We start from the raw sequence: 17,017 nt of genomic DNA, 5'->3' as shown, positions 1-17,017 counted from the left end.
TGCCATGTATTTGATGTATTTGATACTTACTCATGTATCATGTATTTGATACTCCTCATGTATTTGATACCTAAAAATTATGCAATATTTAAGTCTTTTTCCACTTGAAATGGAAGATCATAATTCCCTGTTTTGTGTACAGGATTTGGCCACAGGATTCCCATTTCAGCTGGAGGAATGTTGGCGTTGCCCTGCGGAGCCCCAAGCCGTTGGCTGTGACCGGACTCAGAGCTGGAGGAGCTGAGCTACCACCTTCCCTGCTGTTCAGCAGGGATCAGCGGTGATGCAGCCCCTCTTTCTGGTACCCGAGCCAGCTTTGCTAGCTGTGAGACTGAGATTTTTACAATATATTTATAATTACAACATATTTTTTTATATCTATCTATATATATAATATTACCCTAATAAATGTGAAAGACATAACAACATTCCTCTAAAATGCAGAGTAGAGACGATTTTATAATCTAGCTTTTTTCTTCCCCCCCCCCCCCCCCAAGCAATATGTCAGTGAATACATAGAGAGATTAAAAAACCCACTTGCCTTCCTCTCTGCTATTTTGGAAAATCGGATAAAGCAAAGCAGAAGTAGGTTACTCTTCCTTTTTGTTTGCCTTGTCTCTAAATAGAAGTCTTTCAAAAGGGTATTAAAGCTTATAAAACGTGCCACTGTTCATTTAATAGATGGCTTTAACTCTGAAAAACATCAGGTATGTAAAGTTACCCAAGTACAGCTATAAGGATTAAAAACTTGTATGTTTCTAAAATTAATGCCATTGGTAGCAAAATAAAAAAACCCGGTCTATGAACCAGTTTGTGTTTAAAATTCAGAAGTAGATAGAGATCTCTCTCTTCTGGAGTGTAAGATGTGTTGGTTAAGCTACAGCAGGATCAGGGCATTAGTCTACAGTCTGGAAAGATGCAGGGAGCTGCACTGGTGTCAGTCCAGTGGAGTTCCCTGATGGAACTAAAATGCAGCCCAGTTTCAGATGCAATTTTACAGGATTTCTGTGCGTCTATAGCGGTCATTTTCATGCACGTATAAAAAGTCAAGTATCACAGAAGGTTTTTCGCTGTTGTTACGTCCCCAACAGCATTGCACAAGCTGCAAGCTGAGTCATGCGTACATCCTCCTCGTCAACCTCCAGTTCTCCCCTCTCAGCTAGTACCAATTAACGACTATGACTTGCTGAGAAATCCTGATGCTAACATAAATGTATTTGGTTATTCCAAATGTTTTTTTCTGTGTTTCAACGGAATACGGTAAGTTTAACAAAGGTCAGACTACTACTGAGGATTTCTAGCATCCTGAATTTGAAACAAACACCGCCCCCCACAACCCCCCTTTTTTCTCCTTCCCCCCTCCCCTTAAACTGTTTTATTTATACATCTGCTGAACATTCATGTGTGTCTCAGCACAGTAACAATACCTATTTTTCCAAAGAGGCTTACACTGGGAAATGAAATCAAGGAAGGACTAAATGCCACAAAATACAGAATGTTACTTGTGTTTGAGGGGAATTACGGAAACCCAACATTTGCCCACATGATTGCATCTTACTGCTGTCAGACCTTTTTTTTTTTTTTTTTTTTTTTAGTGTAAGTTTTCTCTTTGGATGAGTTCTTCAATGTTTCTGCATCCTGTGCTGTTCTGTAAGTAATATTAGCAGGCAAAATGTTGAGGTTCATGTGAGCTAGATTGAGCTCTTGTTATGGAAATTACAGGGGGAACTGTTTTCAATCAACAAGAAAGTAATTCTAGGGAAATGCCCACATTACTAACTCAAATACTGTTAAATTTTACATTCATTTCCTGTTCCTTGGGTATAATATTGAAATTAAAGGCAGATTTTTTTTACCCCCAGAATGAGGATACTGAAATACATTCTTTGTTGCTTTTACAGCAAGCGTTGTCACACAACCTGTTTCTCTATTTTATTTGCTGTGGAGTGGACAGAAGTCCTGGGAAGATGAGAACGTGTCCAGGTGAGGAGAGCGGATCTCTAAATGTGCTCTGGGTGGTTCTGCAGGCACGTGATGAAATCCTGGATCGACTGACCCTCATAGCAGATCTTGTAGACGGTTGTAAATAACGGAAACCTAAAAGAAGCGTGTAGCAATGAAAATAGCTTTTAAAGTTTACATAAAAACATTTCCATTCCATTTATGATAGGGGAAAAAAAAAACTCTCTCTCTTTACAATATAATTTTAACTCGGAGGTGCCTTTACTGGAAGACTATGTAAGGCAATGAAGAGGAGCTAGGGGCAATTCTTGGGGGTGACAGCAGAGAAGAGGTGTTTTGGAGACAAAATTGCTATCTGGTATTCTTTATTTACAAAAAATCTCTAATTGCATATCCTCTTTTTCCTCCTGTGTGCAAACTGCATATATTATTTGCATTCATTACTGATGTCTAAAAGGCTAAAAAGAATGAAAATGTCTAATGATTTTCTTTTCCTGGCTTAAAGGGTTCTTTTCCTTCTGCAAGCTGTCGTCTTAGTCATTATGTGGTAAAAAATGAGTCCACTGACTGACTTGGAGCTGAGTCTGTAACTAAGTGAAATTACAGGATCAAGTTTTGATTTAAAGTTCACTTCCTGTCAAAATGAGCTTTTCTTTTATCTCTCTCATTTTTGAAAGGTAATGCCACTCGAATCTTCTATATCTGTTATAATTTTAATAGGATTTTTTAAAAAGTATTCATTTAGCAGTGTTCGACCTCTCAGTACTGCTAATGTACACGAGGGAATGGGATGGGGAAGTTTAGCTTTTCTATTTTGTAAACTGAGACAAAGGTTTCAAATTATAAATAATCTTATATCATCCCAAACAATTAGAAGTATGTTTTATCTCAGCATTATTTGTGGCACTAAAGCATTGATATCAGCACATATTACCCATTCAATGCATATAAAAGTTTTTGTTTAGGAGTATGCTCCTGAATTTTATACTGAGATAACCTAGTTAACGTTCGCACTGAGAGCAGTATTGCTGCAAGCTGTAACGGTGATATACTGAGAACAAGAAACCTTTTGACCCATAGACCATGTTTGAAAGCTGACTCTGTGTATGGCTTTCAATCTTGTCTAGGGGGACAGGGATGTCTGGGTAGCTCCTTTGGATTGTTGTTTGTTTGTTTCCTACATGTCTGTGGCTTGTTTCTTCTAATGCTGTTTAGCCTTCACCCCATTCTACTGACCATGGCAATGAGGAATCAGGTGAAGCTGAGCTCTAACGGCGGCCCAAGATGTAGAAAGCAGTTGTTGCAGAAATGAACAAGGAGGTTATGAATCACTCAAAATTTGTTGTTGATTCAGTTGTGTTTTTAAATCAAAGCACTTACTTATTGAGCATATTTTTCTGTTTCAGGATCTTGTAGACTTCGGCTGAGGTCTGAGGACCTTGCAGCTTTTGTCCATTCAGCATCTCATTTTCCAGTTCCTCAATGGACTAGAAGAGAGGAGATTGATTACTTGGATCAGAGGGGATACCACTCTGATACCAGCAGTTATCAAGAAGGTAAACGCAGAAGGATTTCTTCATGCATTAGTGTTAAATATTTCAAAACCCTCCTTACTTTTCCTGTGCGAGCAAAGGCTTCTGCTACTTTCCTGTTGCGTCCCCCGTAGCAGGTAGTGATTAGATCAGCGACCCCGCAGCTTTCCAGAAAAGTGGCTATTGATACTGGTCCCCTGCAGAACATCTTGGCAAAGGCCACCATTTCCATAAGGCCCAAGCGTATAACTGCTGCCTTTGTATTATCACCGAAATCCAGTCCATCGCAGAACCCAGCTCCCACTGCTACGATGTTCTAAAAACAGTTTAGTACGAAATACAGAGGAGGAAAGGAAACGGTCAGGCAAGACGTGCGGTTTGTCAGCATGCACTGAGCTTTAAGAAAATCCTACAAATCTGTCTTCACCCCGTTCACCGGAAGAAGGTTCAATTTCCAATAACCATGAGTTTATGTTACGAAGAAGGTAGACAACTAATTATTACTGTTGAACAAAAGTAGCTGGGCTTCTAGAAGATTATTATAAAGTATCCTCTGTTATTCCCATGGGCAAAAATCAAAGCAGCTTGTTTAATAATAGTAATATTGCAGTCACGTAGCGTGTATGCAATTAATGTTTTGTTCTTCTGCTAGTTCCAAGTTGGGACTCACTGACCTGTCTGTTTTAACTATGTAAAATATCCCACACGGAGTCATGCCTTTCCAGGTTTTCTCTGTGAGTCTGTAATTTAAACAGGCATGGGTTCTATGTCCTGATGCCGCCATAGATCAAATTTTGGTTTTCCCTGCAAAAATGGTCAGTAGAATTGCCCTTTTCTACAGTTCTAAACAAATCTCTCAGAATCCTAAACATCTTCACAACTCTTCACCATTGTCCTGCGCACCTTCCTTCCCGCCTCCCAATTCCCAGCCCCCAAGTAAGTCCCTAAGTAAGTGTTGTTCACTGTATTAGAGTAATATGTCACCTAGTACTGCTGTTGAAGTGTTTGCTCCAGACGTGCACATGCCCCAGTGCAGACTTTTTTTTTTTTTTTTTTTTTTTTTTAGCAAAGGCAATGCCAAAGCAATGATTTCAAGAAGAGCAAAGATTTCCCACAAAGCAGAAACAACCTCTCTCCCCTCTGTGCCTGCCCCCAGTTCCAGTCTGTGGCCAAAAGAAAAATCTAGGGGTACTTGATTTTGTAAGTAAAGAAACTTTTCTTTCTGTATGTAAGGTTAAACAGGACCAATTCTTTCCTAGCCAGTAATCCCCCCTCCCCCAAGGAAAGGTGAACTATTGAAGTACAAGTGGTTGAGTGTAAAAAAAGTACAAAGGACCACAGGCTGGAGTCGCTTTCAGCACATTGAAAAGCGATCTCCGAATCTCACTCAAGTGTCCTCTCGTTGGCAGCTTGGTGATTTTGGTATTGCTCTGATCTGGTCTGGGATCTTGATGTGGGCATCACTGAACACCACACAGATGTGCTGCCAACACAGAGCATCGCTTCTGATGCAAACTTCCTAGCAGGTTACTACTTGAACCATGGAAATAAGTTATTAGTGGGAGCTACTATATGTAGTAAGAGTCTCTGTTCCATGTGCTTACAATATGCAGACAAAAAAATACAGTGGACTAAATTCTGCCCTCAGCAGCAGAGGTGCCTCTGGTTAAATAAAGATAAAAATACAAGTATTTTTAAATGCTTTGCCAGCAGTTATATTTTTAAGTAAATTTTCCCTTTTTAACGGATTGGAAAATTGGCGCATGAATATCTTGTCTGTGCTCACTCATCATATGGTGGCAGGACTCATATTAGAACCTGTGGCTTACAGAAGACTCAGGTGAGGGTAGAATTTGACCCTAATAACATTTTGGTTTGAAACCACTCACTTTTAAGGCTCCACAAATCTCCACTGTATCAGAGTCAAGCACCACAGTAATCCTGAAATTGGGGGTCTGTATTAATTCTTTAAAGATCTCCCCTTGTTTTTCATTTTTGCACCCTGTGGGAAGGAAGGATGAAAGTTAGAGCATTTTCACAATGTTTCAGAGTACACACAACTAACTGCAACCTGAAATAAGGTCCCAGGACCACTTTACTGGGACCACAAAACCTAACTGGGTGTTGCTAAACATCAGATTTGTGTGAGAGCAGTTCCTGCTGCTGGAAGCCAGTGTTAAATGTATGCAAGTCCCAGGGCATCGACCAAGCATTGCTTAATAACACTTTAAAGAGTTTCAAAGTAGATAGCCCCTAACGCAACTTTCTGCCTGAGAGAGCTTGTATAACCACAAACCCTGCAAAGGATAGTATTTACAAATTGCTTTGTACAGCACAACAGTATAATTGCTGCTTTGAAAATGTAAACTGGTGTAATTGCTAAGTATTATTATAGTGCGCAAATGATTAATGCCCAATTAGTTCCCAATTACAGGGAGATCCACAGATGATTAAGTTGAACGTTGGCACTGCTGGAACATTTTTGTTACCAATTCTACCGAGGTCATTAACATGTCATTACAGTGCTCGCCCTAGGTATTGAGAGGAAGCTAGAGAGCCCTCAGCAATAAACGGGATGAGGTTTGCCTTTATCCAGAGAGTCCTTGGCCAGCTGGGCAAAGACTTTTGAATGGAGTTTCACTTCATTTTCATACGAGGCAGCTTGGTTTCCTTCAGGGAGAGCTCAGTGGTGAGGAGCTGTAGGTTTTCCAGCTGTTGCTCCTAGAGGGGTTCCAGGCACTCGGTATTTTTAAGTGTTAAAGAGCCTGGGCAATAGCACTCTGGTAGCTGTGGGGTTTCTGCCACATCTCACAAGAAACTTTGGGTTTGCTTCTTGTCCTTTGCAATAACGGATGTTGGGGGATACCCAGTCTCTCTGAGGTGGCTGTTTCTGGGCTGTGTGGCTTTCCATGAGGACAAAGGCAAGGGGCAAAGCTCTCTGCACAGTCATCATCACAGCATGGCTTAAAACTGGGCCAGCAGAAGTTAAAGTCTCCCCAAGAAAATGAATATTGCTCAACTCCTAATCATGTGTAGTCCTGTTCGTCCCTAGTTGCTCTGCCAGCAACAAATGCCCAGCTGGTTTTCACTATTACTGTAACCTTTGCACGGCAAAGGAACAGTAGTGCAACAATAACTTATTTTTCTGTCTTCCATAGCTATAGAAGGATGTAACTTAAATTTCTGCTGACTTTAAAAATTAATGGGTTTTAAAAACTACCGGATGAACTTTCCAAGTCAGGTCAGACCCAGTTCTGGGAGGATCTGAGGCTACATCTTGGCAAGCAGTCTGAATGGGAGGGAGGAACAGAATGTTACTGGGGTTTTTTTATTCTTTGGGTTTTTTTTTTTAAACAAAGAAATTTGGAGATGGAGAAATACACCTCAGGGAGCGTGAGTATATGTGAGCTTCTGATTGCACTTCTCTGTCTAGACTGTCAGTGTATCAACCTCCGATGTACTCAGTGTTGAGTTGTACAGACACAAAAGGTGGCTCTTGCTAACTCCTACAGAAACAGGATTAAGCTGTAATTTTTTAATGCATTAAATTAGCTATCAGCGCTGAAACCCGCTGTCAGTTTGGATCTGATCCTGCCAGCACTGAACTCCCTGGAAATCACACTGCCTCCCTGAACAAGCTCAGCGGGCACCGCGCCCACCGCACCACTCAGGAACCTCACGGGACCCATCACATCCCCCTGCTACCTCCAGAGCTTATCCTGTTGCCCAGCCACAGGTGACATTAAACCACAGCTAGCAGCTCTAATTTGCTCTTTGCAATAGTTACCAATGGTGGTTTCACAGAACTGCTCATCAGCCACTTCTTTGGCTATGTTGGCCCCCATAAGCACACTGATTTCTATCTTCAGTTTCTCTCGAATGAGGTCAGATATGAGCTTCAGGCCGTCAGGACCCTCATCGATCCCCTGAATAAAAGACGATAGTCAAAGCCAAGTTATTAGCATAGGAAAATGACAGCAGTAGAGCACCGGTAAAGCAGAAGGTGTCCTATTGCCTGCAGCTCTCCAGTTTTAATTGGAAGGATTTGGGTCTTATATTCACTAGCATTTGCAATTAATACAAATGGTCTGGGTTTGCACTTTGATAACTGCAAATTCAAGGCAAGTTCAGTGAGAAGGTAGCAACAGTCAAGGTAACCCTGCAAGAGGTCTCGCATCCAGTGCTGCTGTCCTGAGGCTTTCTTTGATGCTGTATTTTTCCTTTGTGTTAAACTCCTGTAGTACAGAACCAGACTTTTAAATTAAGCCTACAAGCAGTGGCTTTTTTGCAAGATATAAGTATTAATCTGAGTGCTTCACTGGTATTAAGGTGTGTACTGAACTGTCTCGGGGGCTTTTTTTAAGCTAAAGAAAGAAGTAAATTTGCAGGAATTTCCTTCCTTTCCCACCCTCCTCTCCTCTGTGTACTGCTGCTTGTGAGATAATTTCTATAAGGGAAAAAAAAGAGGGGAGAGTTCGTATTGCAGTCTGAAAACTTGAATTACCTTTCTTTCATTACAATTTTAAATTGGATATTTCCTGTCATGCAAGCAACAGAGAAGCAGTAGACTATATTCCTATGCTTTGCCTCTGGCTTTTAGTTTGAGATTCTGTTAAAATATTAATTCCTTTTAAGATTATGATAATCTGGTTCCTCTAAGCTTAAAAAGAGATTCCTCAGTTCATGCCAGATTGAAATCTCTTCAGTTCTGCAAAATCATTAGTGTTATTGTGCCGTTTTAATGCTGCCAAGAACAGCTTTAGCATGTACTTGAAAGAGGCACTTTGACCCAGCGCTCTTTCCAGTTAAGAGTTAATTGAGGTTGTAGTCTGATGAGTATTTTTTCTGGTAGCAGCACCAGCTTATGTAGCCCTCTCTCTTCCCATTTTCTCCGTGCTGGTTCAAGCAGGAACCAATCCAGGCTAAAGATGGCTGGCAAAGACGGTTACTCTTAGCCCGGCTGGGTTGCCCCATCCTTTCCTCTGCATGGCCACGTGAGCAGCGGAAGGGCTGGCAGAGGCTGGGTAAGTTTTAACTCTCGCAGAAAGAAATGCTTGTGTTTATGCAAAGCATGCAGCTGAGGACTGGAGCTCCTACCCTTAAGCTGAAGATATTTGTTTACTCCATACAGATTGAGTCTTGTGGAGATGACAACTTACCTTGATCAGCGAAATCCCAAACGTCCCGGGTTTTATCTGGCCTGCGATCTGCTCGCAGATTCGTCCAACAAATTGATGTGGCAGGACAAACATTAAAATGTCTGCCCCATTTGTTGCTTCAACCACGTCCGGTACAGCCACCTGGGACAAGAGTGACAACTGAAATGAGCCCCAGGTAGGAATCCTCACACCTTGCAAGATACCAACATGCCGAAGCCATTGCAGATGCGTTGCAAATGTCCTTAATTTTAACTGGCACTGTTGTGTAGCTGCTAGCTCGTCATGTGAGCAACTGCAGCTCTCTTCTGAAATACCCAAAGCAGCCTAACTTTTTTTAAGTTTGGATTTATTTTTTTTTTTAATTTTATTTTTAACTTGCCTCCCATCCAGCCCTGTGTGGATAATCTGGGGAAGAAGATATACTTTCTAAACTTGCACTGTCCTGGGAAGCCCCTTTGCTTGTTCAGCTTCTTCAAGTGGTTCCTGAAGATACTGAGCAACCCCATATGGTTCTTCTGGAATGAGTGGTAGCACTGGGGACCATGGGAGCAAACCGGGGTGGTGAGACAGACCCTCTTCTGGCAGTCTCTAGTTTCCGTAGGTCACCAGCTGAGAGTTACTCAGGAATAAACTATATCAAAAGGCAGAGATACAGCAAGCTGTATCTTCCTCCAGACGGTAGCATTACTCAGAACAACAATTCAAGCCAGGCTACAGAGGCAACAGCAGGTGAATCTGAGCCTGCTATTACAAGCAGTTTACAATCAGAGCAAACATTGCCCCTGGATGCAGCCTTGCAGCACACCGCCTTAGAGCAAGCGGGATTCCCTGCAGGAGAACCAGAACTGCTGCCAGCAAGGCTGCTTCTCTGGGAAAATGGCAAAGCGGGAGCGGGGCAGAGGCTGGCAGCGCCGTACAGACAGTGCTCCTCTCTCTCCACAATGTCACAAAGCAATACAAGGAAAAAAATAGTGTTGTTTTTCTGTTGGGTTTTTTTCCTCAGTCTGATATGAAGATGAAGAAATCAGCTTTACCAGCTGATTTCTGCTGGTAAAGCCTCAGACTTTGCTATAGACAGGATGAGGCTGGTCTCAAGTGATGATAAGCCTGTTAATTTGCTAGAGGGTTGTAAAAATAACAGTGACCTCCTAACCCAGGAGAACTGTGTGCCAAGTTCAAACCACGGCAATGCAAATATGCAATTGCAGCACTAAATGGAGTACTAAATATAACCACTCTCCAAGCAAAGAGACCCACCATGTGCAGCATCTTAACTTCCTTTTACAACTGCAACTGTTCCAGAAACATGGTGCTACTTTCTTTAATTCACAAACCAGTGGCATTTGGCAAAATCTTGAACAGCCAAAACCCCTCACCTTGCTTGCTGCAGTAGCAATAAATTATCTAAGCTGATTAATTTAAGTAGAGATGCATAATTTGGTATTTTAAATGTCCATGAAATTTATATTTTTGGTGGAATTTACAGCATTATTAATTATAGCAGTATGTTGCTATCCTGAAATCACCCATGAGCTGATAGCTCAGTCATCATCTTGTAAACCACAGCTGTTAGCTGTGCTGATGATTTCTTTTTTAGAAGAAGGGAGAGCAGTAGCTTTCCATTTTTTTCCAGAAGATGCTGTAGGTTTGAAATATCTCGGCTCTGTGTAGACAGATCTCTGCCTGCCATTTCTAGAGTTATGCTGATTTCTGCCGGAGAGGAGGAGGGTGTGTTACCAGCACCCGCCACAGTTGGGTGTTTGAAGTTGCGTGTGACGTACGAGACAAGCAGAAGTCACAGAAGTGAGTTATATTCCAGTGTACTTAAAATATTGGAGTGAGTTAGGTGGCAAACCAGAATGAAGCAGTGAATTACTTCCTAATTTTAATTTTTCCAGATGTGGCCTCCCTTATAAAGTAACAATATTTCAGTGATATTTTTTTTTCCAACTTACCACATTTTTGGGTATCTTGTATCCAGGCAGATATTTAACATTTTCATGTTCCTGGTTGATTATTTCTGAGAGTTTTCTTCCATTGATGATCTCTTCAAATACCCACATCTTGACAGTAGGATCAAATCTGTTGGACTTCTGGACATTTTTGCCAATGATTCGTGCTATGGCTGATCCCCTTTAAAAAGAAAAAAATTGAAATGACTAATAGGGAACAAATAGTTTCATTGTGAATTGGAAACACAAATTACTTTAAACATAATAACTCATAAAAGGCCTGTGCTATAAAGCTGTTCAGGTGCTTGCTACATTTGTCAGAAAGCTTTATCTACTACCCTCCATCAAAACCCCTTCAGTTTAAAAACACAAAGTAGAACCAGAGAAAACATAACTGTAAGAAGGGATCTGAAGTCATGTCAAAGACTATAAAGTGGGAACGTGATGTACCATCAACAGCACTAAAAATACAGTATCTGGGATTAAAATATCTCTTGCTCCTTGGATAGTTCTTTTTTTCTGAAGACCAACAAATGTAAAATAATCCAGGTAGCAAAGCACTGCTGAACGATCTTGCTGTGACAGTCCTCGTGCATCTCATCTAAAACAGATGCATCCCACCTTCCTACCAATAACCAAACAGTTGCAATAAGGATTTTATGTAAGTTAAATCCTCATAAATTGTTATTTTCTTAAAAAAAAAACAAAAAACAAACAAACACTTCAATGTGGTGGTTTCTCTTTATTTATTGTTCTAATTATCACTGTAACAGGATCTGTAATAGTTGCGGCCTAAGGATATTTTAACTGTCTGGTTTACTCTTCTTCAGTCATCCTGAGCATTTTTTAATCTCAGTTTAGACAATAATTTTATTTCCCCATCCACCACTGCAGCCTTGCAAATGTTCACTTATTTTCTTGGCAAGAGGGAATTAAAAACCCTGCAGAAAATGTTGAAAATATTGCTTAATGCCCTTTCAATTATATGGGGAGGACAGCTGGTTATTTTTACTCCTTTCTTCCCTCTTCCCATTTTAATGCCACTTTACTCTTTCAAGTACTGGCTATTTTACTAACACAACTGAAAGAGGAGCTCCAGTTACAACGCTCTTGTCCTCTGACCCACTTGTAACACACCTGCAATGAGGAGCATGAACAGGATTTAGCTGTGGTATGTTTTCTGGAACTGATAAAGGTCTCAAGTATATCCAAGACGAAGTCCAGGTGGGTCTGTGCTGTCAATGGTTCAAAGGGAAACCACGTTGTAACTGGCTCTCCTTGGCTCGACCGTATTTTTGATGTAACAGGTTTGCACAAGGCTGAATTGCTCAATAAGTAATAAAAGAATAAGGGCTTCATCTTAATCTTTAACGATAAAGAAATCCTACTGAGATCAGGCTTCACTTTGCTCAGTGTTGACTATATGCTATATCCTGAGCTGCCGTAATGCTTGTTTGGTTTGGTTTGGTTTGGGGTTTTTTGTTGGTTTGGGGTGGTTTTTTTTTGCTGGTTTTTTTTTTTTTTTTAAGGGATAATTGGTTTTGGTCCTTTAAAATATTTAGGGAAATGTTTTAGGGGTGAACCTTTACTGTAAGAGTTCTGCTTTTTTGAAAGAAAGGCATGCAGTCATATTGTACATTCATATTATTTATAAAATTACTTATATTCTGGTTCTCTTGCCCTGCTATCAACAGAGAGCACAATCAAGGCTTGAGCTGAGGTTGAATTGTGGGTCCGCACAAGAACGTGTATTAATAAGAAAAGGGGTTTTTTTTACGGATAAACTTGATACCTCAATTCATTGTCCAGGTTGTGCTGGAGCACAACCTGGACAATGAACTTAGACCTCAAGCCTATCCATAAAAATAACTTTTCTAGCTAGGTACCAAGTTCATATGATTTTCTGTTGAAAGATGCAGACTCTAGCTCTAACCTCTGAAATGCTGAATGGGACTCGCAACTCTCGGTAGATAAATCTGATCTTCTAGCAGAGCTGTTGTTACCACCATGCTTGGATGTTGCCACTCAAGTATTTTTCTACTGACAAGATATCGGTGAACGTATCTCAGGCATAGGTAGCACCATAAACGACAGTATTTTTGCCTGGTTTCTCTTTAGATGAATGAGGATTTGAAGGAGAAAGGGTTTAACGTTTAAAAGGCATTGAGTAGTCATCAGGGAAAATACCTTGCCACGAAACTGCCCAACAGTTCAAAACCTGATGCTCTGTTTCACTTAGTCCATTTAAAATTCAGTCACTGCTCATCAGCCTTGGGAAGAAGAATTGCTTTGTCTGTGAAGGCAGTGTTCGGTAGACTACACAGCCTTGGCAGGAGAGGGCTGCTTATGCAAACAAACCCAAGGATGCTCACATATAAAGACTTTGCCATGGTTTTATTTTCTCCAAAACTCAATTTAGTGAAGACTAATAGAAGGCAGAGAACTCCGCTTAGATAATTTTTAAAACTAAGTGAAAACTGCCAATCAGGTTTTTTCCTCAATTATCTTAATTAATGTTGGAAGTTATTTATTTATTGCTAAGAAAAAGAAAGCTTTTATCTGGAGATTTCTTACCCGTATAGTGAGAAAGCTTTGATGTAGAATAACTCAAATAAGATCCATTATTTACATATGTGAATGTGAAAGTGTTTGTGGAATACATCAGATCTGATGAAAAATAGAGCTTAACGGACCCCATGAAGCAGCCGGTCCCTTCCTTATACAAAGGACAGTCAAATATACTTAAGCTGTTCCTAATAGTTTTTCCAAGGAGATCTTAAAGACCTCAGCAATTCCAGGTGTCTTCCCTTCCTTAGCCAGCCCATCCCAGGACTTTGCTGTCCTTAGCATTAGACAGATCATCCTCATGTTTAACCTAAGTCTTTCTTACTGCAGTTTAAGCCCATTTCTATTCTAGAAGGGTGGAATATTGTTTTTCTCCTCTAGGTGCTTGAAGATGATCATGTCTTCCTCCAGTCTCTTTCTTAACCAACCACCCCAAATTTTTTTAAATTATAGTATCGCTCAGGTTGGAAGGGACTATGAAAGGTCTCCAAAGTGGGAACAACTCTGAGTTTAGATGGGTTGCTCAGGGCTTTGTTCAGGCGAGTCCTGAAAAATCCCCAAGGATCACCTCCTCTCTGGGCAACCTGCCCCAATGCTCTATTATTCTCATAGGGGTTTTTTTTCCTCCTCTCTTTATATATTGAGTCAGAACCTCCTCTGGTTTAATTTATGACCACTGGCTCTTGTTTTCCTTCTGTAAAAAGCCTGGCCATCTGTCCATGTTGAAAACGAGAACCTCGTTCGTTCAAGCTGGATCTTCGCTGAGGACTCTGCAGTCCAAATGAATCTAAGACGACTGGGAGAGCTTTTGGGTTCTGAAGGGCCAGGCAGTGAATTAAACCTCTGTTTCTAAAGACAGATAACTGAACTGTGATTAACGTAAACACAAACCCTCCTGCACCTGGCTGGCAACCGCAAAATGCGGTGCAGCACTTACTTCGCTTAACTACATCACTCGTGAGTCTCCTGACAGTGTTTAGTAAGTCCCTGTGACCTGCTGAACTTCTGCAGCTGACATGAGCTATTGCAACATGCTGTGTCATGTGTCAACCACATTTCTGAGCTGCACGGAAAACTCAAGAGCAGTGATCTGAACTGTCACCCAAATATTCAGGAGGAACATAAGAAAAAAATGTTTGCCAAAAATAAGCATTGTATTCCTATGTTGTGCTAAGGCAACCTGTTCTGCCACAGAGGCTATGAATAGATGTGATTGAAACATCAGAGCACAATGTTTATCTCCTTCCCAAAGATTTTACAGTCTATGTATATGGTAAGAAGAAAGAGATGGGTCCAGGCAGACAGGCAGTACAAGTAAGTAGATAGTGTTGAATGAGCGGGGGTGTCTCTATCTCTGTGGCATAACTCTTTCCGAGTTTGTAGGTACATGTGAAGAAAAGAGAACTTTCTTGAGTACAGATCTGAAGGAAGACAAGTAAGTGGCTTTGGAGAATGTCTTATGGCAAGGGGACAGCCTGGGAAAGGCAGGAGGTGCTTGCTTGAGGATGCAGCAAGAGAATGATGAAGGCTGTCACTGTGGGCTGACCAAAGGTAAAAGCTGACTCCCAGACGTGCAGCCGTGGCTGTTGAGGCACGAGCCTCGTGACAACAAGCTGCCTGCACAGGCTTGGATGCCTGTGGTTAAGGTGAGGGAGAAGAGGGTGGCAGGGGAGGGATGCAAGTGCTGGCATGACATGGTGAAAGTAGCAGCGGGGGAAATGCTGGTGCGGAAATGACCGGGCAGGACTGTGTCCGTCAGGGCCAGAGAAAGCCAGATGCGTGATGATGAGTTCCCGAAGAAGACTTAGCTGTGCAGTTACATGTGAAAGGCTGTATCTGAGAGATGTCATGCACAAAGAGCCTGTGATCTGGAAAGAGCACGCATGTGAGGGCTCAGAAAGCAGTGGACTGGTTTTGCAAGGCAGGAAGGCAAAGAGCCATGCTTTAACTATGCTGTGTTCTCAGCAGCTCACAAGCAACCACTCCCTCACCTATTGATTTTTTTTGGCATTTGCTTCCACTTAGCTGTCAGATATTTTAAAAATATTAAGGAGCTTGCCCTCCTTGTACAAAAACAATCCACAAAACTACCTGGAGGCCCAATTTGCTAATCCCGAGTGCACGCACACACATGTTGGTCTGTTTGTTTGTGCTCAGCCTACATAAACTGTAAGAAAAGTAAGATGCGAAGTCCAGTGAGATGGGGTTTACTGACCTCAGGGGGGTCTGTCAGACCCAAGGAGCTCTGGAGAGCTGTGCTTTTGTCCAGGCTAGAAAGGGCTGAGCAGTAGCAAACATATTCTTATGACTGGGGATAAGGATAAACGGGGGACCTGAACACAATGCTTGTACAAGGCTGCGTCTGCACCAAGATGCAAAACAACGTGCTGAGGAGGCTGGAAGTGAGAGGTGCCGATAAGTCGTGGCTTTAAATGAAGCCTGTGCCCCAGTTCCTTCAAAGGAATACAAACAGCATCACCGCTCTCCTCACTACTGAACGCTTCAACTTGAACCGCCTGGGCCCTGCCACAGGCACACACAAGTAGAGAGGCACAGCTCTGGTCCTCTCCGGAGCCTCGCCGTCCTGTCACCAGGCTTTAAAGGGGTCATACACCTCAGTGATGCAGGAGCCTCGTGTCTTTCTGGTTCCACTGGCGGGTGCATCTCTCAGGGAGTCCACAACGCTGAGACAGGACAAGACCGGGACCGGGGCCGCCGTTTCAGGACCATGGAGACCCTCCGGAGCCCTCCGCCCCGCCCGGCTGCCCCCGCCGCTCCCCGTGCCGGACCTGTTGCGAAGCCCCGGGCCGCGGCGGGGGGAGCCGGCCCGGGGCGCGGCACGGCAGGGCACGGCGGTCCCGCTGTGCCGCCCGCTGCGGGGGGAGGAAGAAAACAAGGCAGGAAGGGGAAAAGGGGAGAAAAAAGGAAAGAAATGGGAAAGAAGGGAGGCGTGGGGAAGGGCGGAGGGCAGGGGAGAGGCAGGGGGGACGCAGGGTGCCCCCCCGCGCTGCGGCACTCACCAGTTCCCGGAGCCGACGATGCAGACGCGGAGCGGCGACATGCTGCGGGCTGCCCTCCGGCCCGGCGCTGCTGCCGGCGGCTCTCGGCGCGGCGCGGCTCGGCTCGGCTCAGCCCGGCTCGGCTCGGCTCGGCTCGGCTCGCCCGGCTCGGCTCGGCTCGGCGCGGCTCGGCCCGGCCCGGCTGCCAGCACCGCCCTTCCCGGCCCGGCCCCCGGCGCCTGCGGGAGGGACGGGCGTGAGCGGGCGGCGGCCCCGGGGGCAGTGCCGGTCCTTCCCGGCTCCGCCTGCAGCCCCGGCGGCTCTTCTGCCCGGGTCGGTCCTTGCCCCGCGGGGCGGCCCTGCGAGCGTCGGCTGGGAGCGGGGGGACTCAGTGCCCTGGAGGGGGAACGGGGAAAATGGTGCCTTCTCCGAAATTCACGGGGATGAGGACCTGCGTGGAGAAGGTGGGGGAGGCCAGTACTTCTCGCGGCATGGGACCTTCCTGCCCATCGGCAGCTCCGGGGGCTTCTGCAGGGTGGGTCAGGTGGCGGAGTTTGGGAGGGATATCAGCTTGGCCCTTAGGGGCAGTGAGAAGCATCTCGAGGTCCCACCTGTCCTGCCAGACAGATGCATAATGCTTAAATTCTTCTGACAGATGAGGAGCACACCAGAGAAAGGTTATGAGTGCATTTGCAGAGCCAAATTCAGCTGATAAATCATGGACTATATCACAGTTCCTAATATGGGACATCAAATAAAAGTTACCTGCAAGGAAGGACAAAACGGAGTGTCGTTCTTTTTCCCTACATGGTCTAATCATGCATGATGCCCTACAAATTCACCTCTCA

The 17,017-nt window shown here is 43.5% G+C and overlaps 1 protein-coding gene and 1 long non-coding RNA gene across 2 annotated transcripts; one reads left to right on the top strand and one right to left on the bottom strand.

Moving 5' to 3' along the window:
- Positions 1-1,918: 1,918 nt before the first annotated feature.
- Positions 1,919-8,687, top strand: LOC142414634 (uncharacterized). The gene is made up of 3 exons (XR_012777141.1): positions 1,919-1,983; positions 3,369-3,518; positions 8,626-8,687. It is a non-coding gene; the product is annotated as an uncharacterized LOC142414634 (long non-coding RNA).
- Positions 1,971-16,239, bottom strand: LOC142414633 (glycerol-3-phosphate dehydrogenase 1-like protein). Its single transcript, XM_075512052.1, has 8 exons — positions 16,191-16,239; positions 10,609-10,786; positions 8,654-8,794; positions 7,282-7,420; positions 5,384-5,496; positions 3,577-3,810; positions 3,343-3,449; positions 1,971-2,097 (listed from the first exon to the last, which is right to left on the bottom strand). Exons 1-8 carry the CDS (start codon positions 16,229-16,231, stop codon positions 2,001-2,003), a joined length of 1,050 nt encoding a protein of 349 aa, XP_075368167.1. The 5' UTR covers positions 16,232-16,239; the 3' UTR covers positions 1,971-2,000.
- Positions 16,240-17,017: the final 778 nt, after the last annotated feature.

The sequence above is a fragment of the Mycteria americana genome, chromosome 9, assembly GCF_035582795.1.
Source record: "Mycteria americana isolate JAX WOST 10 ecotype Jacksonville Zoo and Gardens chromosome 9, USCA_MyAme_1.0, whole genome shotgun sequence".
In the NCBI taxonomy this organism is placed as follows: Eukaryota; Metazoa; Chordata; class Aves; order Ciconiiformes; family Ciconiidae; genus Mycteria; species Mycteria americana.
The sequence above is the reverse complement of the archived record's forward strand: the minus strand, read 5'-3'. Positions and strand labels throughout refer to the sequence as shown.